Source organism: Rutidosis leptorrhynchoides, chromosome 7 (assembly GCF_046630445.1).
Source record: "Rutidosis leptorrhynchoides isolate AG116_Rl617_1_P2 chromosome 7, CSIRO_AGI_Rlap_v1, whole genome shotgun sequence".
NCBI lineage: Eukaryota > Viridiplantae > Streptophyta > Magnoliopsida > Asterales > Asteraceae > Rutidosis > Rutidosis leptorrhynchoides.
Genome location: NC_092339.1, coordinates 40,977,150 through 40,987,577, shown reverse-complemented (window position 1 = coordinate 40,987,577; position 10,428 = coordinate 40,977,150). Strand labels below are relative to the sequence as shown.

Sequence of the window (10,428 nt, the reverse complement as noted above, 5' to 3'; positions counted from 1 at the left end):
TCCGTGATGCCCATTTGAGCTACCCGCTGGTATACCCGTTTACCCGCATACATATACTTAATTATATAATATATAATTTAATTTTTTTAATGTATTTTCATAATTAGTCGCGGGTTTACCCGCGGGTAGCGGGTATCCTTGATTAAAATTTAGTTAAAGTGCAAATTTTCTATACCCGTGGGTCACGGGTACCCGCGGCTCGCGGGTACGGGTACAAAATTTTACCCGTTGGCGGGTAAACGGGTACCCGCGGGTAAAGAAAAATCTTGTCGGGCGGGTCGCGGATATTAAGTATCTGTGCCCGTTACCCGCGGGTGCCATCCCTAATTGTATATGTATACAAAAGAATTATATTTTTATCCACATAAGCATAATCTTTATATAAATGCGTATTTTATTATCCTGTGTGACAACAAAACTAAAAAGTAACCGGATACTGAAAGTATAGGTAATGCAATGTATACAATGGTACAAATTAAAAAGTTAAATGAATACAATAGAAGATTCGAAAGTCTTATGCATACAATAGAAATTTAGTAAAATTTCAATATATTTTCAAACAATTTTCTCTAACACAACATTTGATACACAAACTAGGCATCAGGGTGTATATTGTGATTTACACATAAACCAGGGCAAATTTGTGAAATTAAACGGGCAGACATCCATCAACCCGGGCCAATTCGTAAACGTATTTGGTACCAAGTCTGTTTATCCCCAAATACCTAAAATCCATAAATTTTGTGAACGGAGAAATCAGTTATTAACTGTACTTCAATCAGTAAACATGACAGCAGACGATTGCCCTAGGGTTTCCATGCCTGAATTAACAGATTCATCTACCACGAAGCAAAGGTTTTTCGATTTCTTACATTATAAAACCCTAGTTATTGCTTTAAATGAATTAAATCGCATTTATTGTTTGTATATCTCAATGCTGCTAGCTACTTAAGAATCACCTATGTTTATTAGTTAAAACTTTGACTTTTTTTAGTTCATTAGAGCCTGATTATGTAATTTGTTTTCATATTCTGTGTGGTTTACTTGCATAATACATTATACTAATGCTAATTACAACGTTTGAAAGTTTATTTTAGCCTTAATTTTGGAAATGTTATTGATGGATTACTTTATTAGCAGGAAAAAGAGTAAGTGGGATCAACCAGCCGAGTCATTGGTTTCAACTGGAATAGCAGTATCTGGAATCCCTTCATTTGGCAACGTTGGATCGTTTATTGGGCCCACGCATGCTGGTGTGGCTCCGGTTTCTACGGCTTCTTTGATTAATCCTTTAATTGGTAGCTATGGACATTTACAGCAGGTTCTTCTGGCACCCTCGATGCAGCAGCAAGTTACGTCCATGGTTCAAAAGATTCAAGTAAGATACGATGGAAAGTTTTAGTTTTTGTTCTATCTGTTACGTTATAAATGAATCATCGCTGTAACTAATCTATCTTGTCACTTGTGGTTTGGGATATGAGCAATATAAGTTGGTCAAAACGCCATTAATGCGGTTTTTAGTGTTTTACTAATGTTTATACGGGGTTTTGAGCTTTAAATATAGAAAGTGTATTTAAAATTGCTGCTCTCTAGGAGTATAAAGTATCAACTAGATGGTCATTATAAGTACGTAACAAACATACACCATTCTTGTAGCCTAAGATTCAGGAGGAATTAATAGCAAGAGAGATTGTCATAAATGATGCAGAGTCATCTGTTCGCTACAAGCTTACTAAACGCCTAACGCAAGAGGATGTAAGGATGTATTCAACTGTTTATCTCATATTTAATCTAACTTATATTAGCAAAGATATACTTGAGACATGTTCTTTTTGGGTAGAATTAGATTTACAAGTTTGTAACCTCATCCTGATTGCAACTTCCAACTTTTGCAGATTCAGAAATGTACTGGTGCCATAGTGATAACTAGGTAAGTAGCTCACTGGGTTATGAATTTATGATACCTTTTTTTTTTTTTTTTTTTATGATGCTGAATGGCTTCTGAAGGGGTAAATATCGGCCACCAAATGCACCATCTGATGGCGAGAAACCATTATATCTTCACATTTCAGCCGGCACCCATGTAAGTTTGCCCTCTGTTGCCTTTTCCAGCAATCCAGCCTATTGGGATGGAGAAGCTATTGTATATATTAGTTTGAGATAATGAATCGCAACACGAGTTCTTTAGGTTATCATATATACTGGAAATCACTGTTCATCCAGCCTATTGTTTACTGTTGTAGTTGGAAACAACAGCAGACAGGATTAAAGCAGTTGATCAGGCAGCTGCCATGGTAGAGGACATCATGAAACAGGGTGCCTCAACCAACGGATTAAAGGTAAAATGACATTTGATGACTTGCTTTTATGGCAGTGTTACCTAAATGTGACATTGGATATATTTTTTCTTTTCTTCTAGTTTGTTCAACCATTTAGCACATCAGTGTTTTTGGGTTTTGAACCAGACCCCTCCTTGAACATTACTGCTCGTATACGTGGACCAAATGTGAGCTTCTCTCTCTAGATATATATTGTACTCTATATCAATATGTGTGTGTATTGCTTTTGTGTTTGTTCTTTACTTTAGTGAAGCTTCTTATTTTTATACACGTGATGAAGATGAAAGTTTCTAATTTTCAAGCTTTCCCTGACATCTCCATGCGATTGGGAGAGTTCTTTTTGCTGCTTCTGGTTGGGTTTTGTAAATGCAGGATCAGTATGTAAATCACATTATGAATGAAACAGGATCAACTGTCTTACTAAGAGGGCGTGGTTCAGGAAATTCAACAAGTTCAAATCCTGAAGGTAAAACTAATTAGTTTTGTGATGTTTTTACTTTTCCGGGTTCTATATCATAAGTTGTCAATATGCATTTATTTAATTGCAGAACAGCAGGCGTTGCATCTTTTTTTGTCAAGTAGTAATCCTAAGAGCCTTGAACGTGCAAAGCTTCTGGCTGAGAATCTATTAGATACAATTTGTGCAGAGTGTGGTGCTTCTAGGTAGTCATTTTGTGCATGAACATGAATAGTTTCAGTATCTTACAATGGGATTTTAAATTGTGCATGTCCCTTTCTATTGTAAAAGTAATGATTGAAGTATTAGGCATCTCTTAAGTTCTATTTGGGTTACTGTTTATCTCTAACAAAGTAGCAGGTCAAATGGGTAAAATTAGTAAAGAAAAATTATAAGGGAAGTGTCAAACTAGTAGAAGTTTTTTTTCCAAATGCGTAATACCTTCTAATTTTTAAATCAGAAAGTTATTATCGTTAAAGTTGTATACTTTGTAATCATATAACAAACATCTTATTCTAAAAAATTATTGGCATGCTTGGACAAATAATTTTGAGTCAAACACTCAAACTGACCCTATCTATTTCGTCATCTCTACTTTTATACAAAGAGGACTATTACTGACTACAGTTACACTGTCCCAGGGTATCGTCGCTTAAGGTTTATGGTGCGGTCCCACCGCCGAAGCAGTTGGCTGGAGAAAGTATTGCCCAAATAACTGCCAACTCAGCATCATTGACTTCAGACTTCATTCAAACCCCATCAACTTCTTTGGTAACATCCACCCTCCTTTCAAACGGGCATTGCTTACCAGGCGTGAGCTCTCATCCTCAATCATCATTGAGCCATGGTACAAGCTACAACGGGTACGGTGGAATTTATCCACAAGCCACCCCTTTGCAACAAGTTGCGTTGGCCCTTAGACAATCAACTTCTCCCATGAATTCGACAATTCCCGCAACCCAAAAGATTGGTACAACTACAAGCACCGTCATCGAGAAAGAGAAACGACTTCCTCACAAGCGGAAGTTTCAGGAACTGCCGGTTGCTGCGGACGGGCCTTTGAAAACAAATCAGGTATCTATGTTCGTTTCCTGCGGGTGTATGTATGGTTATGGTTCTAACAGCACTAGGTTGTCCAATTTTTTATCACCATAAATAATTGTAGTAAATATGATTGCAAAAACTGCCTAGTAGTTGGGGCCCCGAGTTCCTTGCAAGAGGTCTCAGGTTCGAATCCTGTCTAGGACGAATCTATTGTGGTGGCCACGAAAGGGTTGGAAACAGCCAGGGAGTAATCCTGCTGGGCTGCATACATCAGAGTATGGGGTCGGATTACTTTCCCTCCCGGGTAGCCCGAACAGGGAAAACCTACTACCTTTTTATGATTGCAAAAACTGCACATCCAAACTGTTTTTTTTTTTGTTATCTTGTTAGAGCAATTTAGGAGGCTGTAGATGTACTTGAGAATTTCCTTTTTACATTCCAAATAATATTCAGTTTATTTAGTTAATGTAATTTAGGAGGCTGTAAATTTACTACTAGAATTTTTCTTACACATCTGACCGAATCTGGTTTTAGCTATACGGACCCATTAGAGAGTTTATACCTGTATCAGCCCAATACATTGATTTGGCACATTTAGAAATAACTGATGTGAAATGCTGATATAAGTTGGGGTTTTTTATGCTGTGAATTAGGTTTTTTTTATTTGAGTAAAAGATAGCAATTTAGGGTAATTGATGGTTCATTTTAGATTGCCATTTCTTTGATACACATGTATTATTTATTGATTAGTTTATTCTTGATACTGGATCTGACTTTTATTACTTAATATTACAGGTATTTTCTCTGACCTTTTATGAAGTTAACAGCTGATAGTGGATCTGTCTGTTGGACATTTGTATTTTCACAGGGTTTTCGTATGCTGAGACTGGCGTTGCGTGGTGCTTTTAACTGGAATTCACTATGCATGGCAGTCCATGCATAATTATTTGTTTATCTGATATTGCAATCCATTCATACAGGCACGAAAACACGTTACGTTTTCAAATTAAATTTTCTTTCTTTGAAGAGACTATCATACTTCAAAAGGAAAAGCATTATTGCATGTGCGTATGCAACGTACAACTACAGTATCTTGTTCAATGTTACAATGAAACTCTATTTTGAGTTGTGCTTTTGTAGTTTTCACTATTTGAAGTGCTCATTCTATTTTGTTGGTTTTTGTTATTATATTCTTGTCCTAGATCTAAAAGAATCCAGTTGGATTTTGTGCTAATGACTTTACAGGAATCAAAAATCTTAAAGCCGAGTGAAGTTAAATCATCAATGCCAGCACCGGTAAAGCTGGTCCAGCCATCATCCAAAGGAATGATGCCCCCACCACCTCCAAGGACCATGCCTCCACCGCCTTCAAGGACCATGCCCCCGCCGCCTCCTGTCACGAAGGTGGTTGAGTCAAATAGCGCCTCCAAACCAGAACCCAAATCAGTACCTGGTAATTTTACAAACGTACCCACTTGCAATTTGCGATTTTATTACCATTTTACAATTTACTGAATTTAAATTATCAATACCCGTCTGGATTTGGGCGTTGTTTGCAACTCATGATTTGAAACTATTTCAGAAACTTTAATCAGTCTTATGGAGTATGGAGACGAAGATGATGATGACATTGAGGAGACCATCAAAGACCCTATAACGAAGAATTCAAAAGTGTTGCCAGCTTCTAAACCTTTCTGGGCTGTGTGAAACTGCAACTTCTTGCTTGTATGTAACCTGTAATGTCAAAGTGTATTGCCTGCGTATATACAGTAGTCATAGTACTGGGAGTATCGAGAATTGTCCTAATGGTGAAAAACAGAATGCCAAGATTATAACTCATGGTCTTCAGTTGTATACAAGGCTTAACAGACAAAAGCTCAGGGGGGTTTACAGCAATCTTGTTGGTATTATTTTACATCAAATAACTCTGTACTTGGTAGGAAGTAGTATTATATTGGTTTGAAGTAGTATTAAATTAAATTGAATTGAATTGAATGTATGTCAATTTTGCTTAATGCTCACAAGTTGAACAAGAAAACGGCAAAGCTGCAATGAGTGCTTAACTGCTTGATGAACGGCAATGATTCTTGAAGGTGACTTCATTTTTGAATTTTGAACTCAGTTCCTTCCATATCTTCTCCATTTCATGTATTATCTGCTAAATAACAAAACAAGATAAACAAATCAACAGAATAGTAGAGTCTGGCTTGATTCCTCACAATATCTCCCTTTAAAGTTTATATCTAATGCTCTGTTAAAAAAAAGTCAGATTAGAGGTCTGTGGGATCCTAGTTGTGACGTTCTGGTTTCAGAACTTTCTGTTTTTTGAGTTTTTTCGTTTGGTGCAATGGAAGACTAGTAGATCAATAACTACTCGATAGTAATTGGTGATGCAGTGTCAGTAGGATAGCCAGATATGATAGATATCCCAATGGTCATTGACATAAAATTGGCTTCTTGTAGAGGTAAATTTCCTGTACATATAAAATGATAATATTAACAAACAGTTAGTTCTTATATATAGCAAAACAAGTTATCATTGTTCAGTATATATGTCAATCATAATTGTTTGTGACATTTCATGTCAATCAATCATTGTGTTAATTTGTGTCGGAAGAAAATAAAAACTTATTTTTCCAGCTGCGAGTTGTTTTTATCCTACTTGATAGCAAAACAAGTGTATACAAAAGGTTACGTTTAAAAAATTTCAAGCCCTTTTAAAATATCAGGCATTGTTCGATAACCTATCTTGCACTCTTATAGACGCCCATGAAACTTAAATGATTACACTATTACAGTTCGATGCCACAAAGATTTTGGCAGAACTGTTTTTAATTTTACTTATGAGAATTTGGAGTTAAAAATATGTGACTCATCAATAGTCAGATGGCAACACTAGCACTTCAGCCAGTGCCCTCCCTATTACAACTAACAAGTAGGGATCAACAAATAAAAGCAAGTAGTTAAAAGTCCAGCTTCATTCACAAAACCAGGGGACTCTACTTTGGCACCAAAATATAAAATTCAGTTTACTAAAACCAAATTAAACCAAGAAAACAAAACTCGAATAGTGAAATGACAAATCTCATCAGATTTATCATTAATCTGAATGAACCGCACTTCACTTGACAGTTGTACTTATTCACCGAAACTAAAATCATAACATATTAACAAAAGACTAGTTTATTCAGCTTAGGGACACCATACTTCTATGTATTTACTTCCATGCTCACTTGTTGGAAGTGTTTGCATAATCATCCTCTTCAAAGTCATCCCCACCTTTTCCTGCTAAATCCTCGTTCAGATCATCACCTTCATTGCCACCGCCAGGTGAGGCCCCGCCAGCACCACTCAAACCGCCGCTAAAGAAATTCTCTCCACCACCAACATTATGATTCCCACCACCATACCCACCTAGATTATTCCTGTTGCTAGAACCATAACCATCACTGCCTCCATAGCCACCACCGCCAGCGCCACCACCAAAGCCTCCATATCCACCACCACCAGCAGCGCCACCATATCTGCCACCACCAAATGATGGACGAGGCCTCTCTTCTGCAAAGTTGATTCTAATCCTTCGACCATGGAGATCCTGAAATTCATCACCAACAGAAAAATATCTGTCAGTATGTGTGATTAATCCTTAATGGTGTATAAAGTATATCCAGATAAAGTATCAGTTATCATTTCATTATGTGTTCTCCCACAATCATACTTGTGCACAAAATCATTAAAAAAATCAGATTACAAGTAAACCAAATTTTTAACTTGAAGATGCATAATACCTTGCCATCCATGTCCCGAAGAGCAGAGTTAGCTGCATCAGATGATGTAAAACTAACAAACCCGAAGCCGCGAGATCTACCAGAATCACGATCAGTGATAACTTTGGCTGCAAAAATCATAACACTTGTAATAAATCTACATCTAATGATATCAGTAAATCCAAATTGGCAAAACTATACAAATTCAACATTTGATGTAGTAGTGGTTGCAAAAGGGAGGGTTGGACAAATTACTGTGACAAGTAATTTTTGGTGTGTGTTAGGCCGAATTGCCCAGAAACACCCTTTGGGAAGGGAAAAAAAAAAAAAAAATCCATAAATGATAAAGCTGGATATGCTTTACCAAATATAAACTTTCACAAATACTCTGTTTCCTATTAAATATTCAAAATATGATTACACATTTGGGCGACTATACACACAAAGTCATAAGTAAATGGGTTAAAATTGCCAACTCTAATTTGACATACATTCTGATCAAAGTCAGTCATGAATCTATACCATCTATCACTTCGCCATATTGCTGGAAGGCTTCTCTTAATCCCACTTCGTCAGTTGCATATGAAAGTCCTGCAAGGGATATAAATACAAATTCGTTATTCCGGACCTGATTTACGAATATATATACACTCCTCCGCATAAGACATACAAATAAAATGCAAAATTACGCACCTCCAACAAAGAGTTTAGCAGACGACATGCTTCTGATCGCCTGATAAATTGGAGAATTTGTGGAAGAGAATCCAACGCTAACATGCTTAATTTCCGATTGTTTAAGCAGACTACCAACTTTACTAATAAAGGCCATTTTTAACAAGAACTAAAAATAAACAAAAAAAAATGTGTTAAATTACAAAATTGAGTGTGCAAATAAATAAATAAAATGGCGCAACATGTATTCCTGCTTTCAAATATCTAACAAAAGTTCATATACATAACTAATAGCACCCATAACTTTATAATTTTATATATTTTTATTTTTAATTTGTTGTGTTATCACATTTGTTTTCACAAATCTCATAGAATTAAGACACCACTAGTCAAATATAAAAAAAAAAAAAAAGAAAAAAAAAATACATACAAATTAGCCATTAATCGAAGTTCGTATGCATACCTAATTACATACTAGATCAGTACAAACTATAATTAGCAATATCATTAACTACTGGTAGTTACTATCATGCACCGTACATGGATGTATTCATAGCAGAATAATGTTCAAACAAAACTATCAGATCAGATTCAGATATATACATAAAATGAAACATAATTAATATGCAGTGAAGCAACCACTAAACTCAAATGAAACATAACGAGATACAGGTCCGACCAAAAAAATGAACTTAAACATGATCGATTAATTAAATAAAACTATAAAATTACGAAATTTAGGGTTTATGGTGACAAACCTACAAACGGTGGCACTCGTTGTTCCTTTTTTTAAGTCAACGAAGCAGGTGAATATCAAGACTTGAGGGATGGCATCGGGCCTAAGTAGGATGGCATTTAGTCGAGTATGGGCCTGAGTATATGTGATCTCGGATTCAAATCCGATTAAGAAAAATCCGTCTTAAATCCGAACTCAAATTTTACGGGTCTTCATTTTATAAATTAACCGGCAGATAAACGGGTATTCTCACGTGTATTCGGGTCTCAATGTACTTACCATGGAGTAATATTATATATATATATATATATATATATTGTATATTGTATTTTAATATTAATTAAAATTAAAATCAAAATTAAATGGGGTATATAAAATTCGGGTCTTTATTCGAATATACGGACCGAGTAATCGAATATACATTTAAATTTATCCTCGTACTAAAACTTGCATAAAAAATAAAATTATCGTCACGTCTGACCCTTAACCCGTATACTTGGTTGGATTAATTATTTTTGATTAAACAGCTTTTACCTTTGTATTAAAAGTCGTACATTATATGATATTCTCAAGTTTTGATGTTTGCTACTTGTACTCTTATAAGTTAATTGCAACATCAATTGGTATAGTGCCAATTGATTGACCTGTGGCATTACTTGTTACTTTTGAGTTATGTTTGAGAGGTCAAAGTTGACAACAACTCGTATTTTAAAACTTCATTTCAAGTTCAAACGTACTAAGGCAAGTTCCTAACTACGTTAAAAAGTGAGAGTTGACGTGCGTTAAACGCTAACGAAGATAGGTAGCAACGCACCAAGGCCATGCTAGCCATCCCACGGTGCACCTTGACGCTGACACATGTGAGACCCACATTTAATATATATATATATATATATATATATATATATATATATATATATATATATATATATATATATATATATATATATATATATATATATATATATATTTTTTTTTTTTTTTTGAAGTATAGTCGTTAGTTTAACAATAATAATAAAGTAGATCTTAAAAACAGTGAAAAGAGCTATTTGTTTTTAAAAATTAATTTTTTGAAAGTACTTTTACTCAACTATAAACACAATAAATTTCATACCATATTTTACACAATCATTCTATACAAAATAATACAGATTATCCAACTTACTACCCCAAATTTTCATACACAAAAAATGTCTCAATCCAACAACGATTCACCTAATGATTTTTGCACCCATATGTTGAACAATCATATCCTCACGTTGGTCATCCGATGTGATGACCCGTCCAAATCCCTTTGGACGAATACATCATTCATCGATTTCACAATGAGGTACTGACCTCTATGAAATGTCCCGTTCTTATTGATTAAAAACGTTCCATATTAATTGATTTCGTTGCGAGGTTTTGACCTCT

At 35.3% G+C, this 10,428-nt stretch overlaps 2 protein-coding genes across 6 annotated transcripts; one reads left to right on the top strand and one right to left on the bottom strand.

Annotated features, from left to right (window-relative positions):
- Positions 1–708: 708 nt before the first annotated feature.
- On the top strand, positions 709–5,950 carry LOC139858809 (protein RIK-like). 5 transcript variants are annotated; one of them, XR_011763085.1, is made up of 12 exons: positions 709–855; positions 1,138–1,378; positions 1,657–1,755; positions 1,896–1,930; positions 2,008–2,083; positions 2,244–2,339; positions 2,420–2,506; positions 2,712–2,805; positions 2,888–3,002; positions 3,438–3,870; positions 4,636–4,820; positions 5,086–5,109. XR_011763085.1 is itself a non-coding variant. In XM_071847649.1 (12 exons), exons 1-12 carry the CDS (start codon positions 788–790, stop codon positions 5,545–5,547), a joined length of 1,674 nt encoding a protein of 557 aa, XP_071703750.1. In that variant the 5' UTR covers positions 709–787; the 3' UTR covers positions 5,548–5,950. The 5 variants fall into 5 exon arrangements, 4 of the variants coding, with proteins under 4 accessions (XP_071703750.1, XP_071703749.1, XP_071703751.1 ...); XM_071847649.1 differs by lacking the exon at positions 4,636–4,820 and adding an exon at positions 5,423–5,950 and having other exon boundaries at positions 1,141–1,378; positions 5,086–5,293; XM_071847648.1 differs by lacking the exon at positions 4,636–4,820 and adding an exon at positions 5,423–5,950 and having other exon boundaries at positions 5,086–5,293.
- An 850-nt stretch (positions 5,951–6,800) lies between these two features.
- On the bottom strand, positions 6,801–9,161 carry LOC139857787 (glycine-rich RNA-binding protein 4, mitochondrial-like). The gene is made up of 5 exons (XM_071846630.1): positions 9,038–9,161; positions 8,301–8,448; positions 8,130–8,198; positions 7,629–7,735; positions 6,801–7,435 (listed from the first exon to the last, which is right to left on the bottom strand). Exons 2-5 carry the CDS (start codon positions 8,434–8,436, stop codon positions 7,070–7,072), a joined length of 678 nt encoding a protein of 225 aa, XP_071702731.1. The 5' UTR covers positions 8,437–8,448; positions 9,038–9,161; the 3' UTR covers positions 6,801–7,069.
- Positions 9,162–10,428: the final 1,267 nt, after the last annotated feature.

Bases quoted from the DNA above. Each gene is read 5' to 3' on its own strand.
- LOC139858809 (XM_071847648.1), top strand. From the start codon at position 788: ATGACAGCAGACGATTGCCCTAGGGTTTCCATGCCTGAATTAACAGAT. The intron at 2,806-2,887 runs GTAAAACTAATT...ATTTAATTGCAG, and splicing joins AACAAGTTCAAATCCTGAAG to AACAGCAGGCGTTGCATCTT. The intron at 3,871-5,085 runs GTATCTATGTTC...ATGACTTTACAG, and splicing joins GGCCTTTGAAAACAAATCAG to GAATCAAAAATCTTAAAGCC.
- LOC139857787 (XM_071846630.1), bottom strand. From the start codon at position 8,436: ATGGCCTTTATTAGTAAAGTTGGTAGTCTGCTTAAACAATCGGAAATT. The intron at 7,736-8,129 runs GTATAGATTCAT...TGATTTTTGCAG, and splicing joins ATATGGCGAAGTGATAGATG to CCAAAGTTATCACTGATCGT. The intron at 7,436-7,628 runs GTATTATGCATC...GATGAATTTCAG, and splicing joins TTCGGGACATGGATGGCAAG to GATCTCCATGGTCGAAGGAT.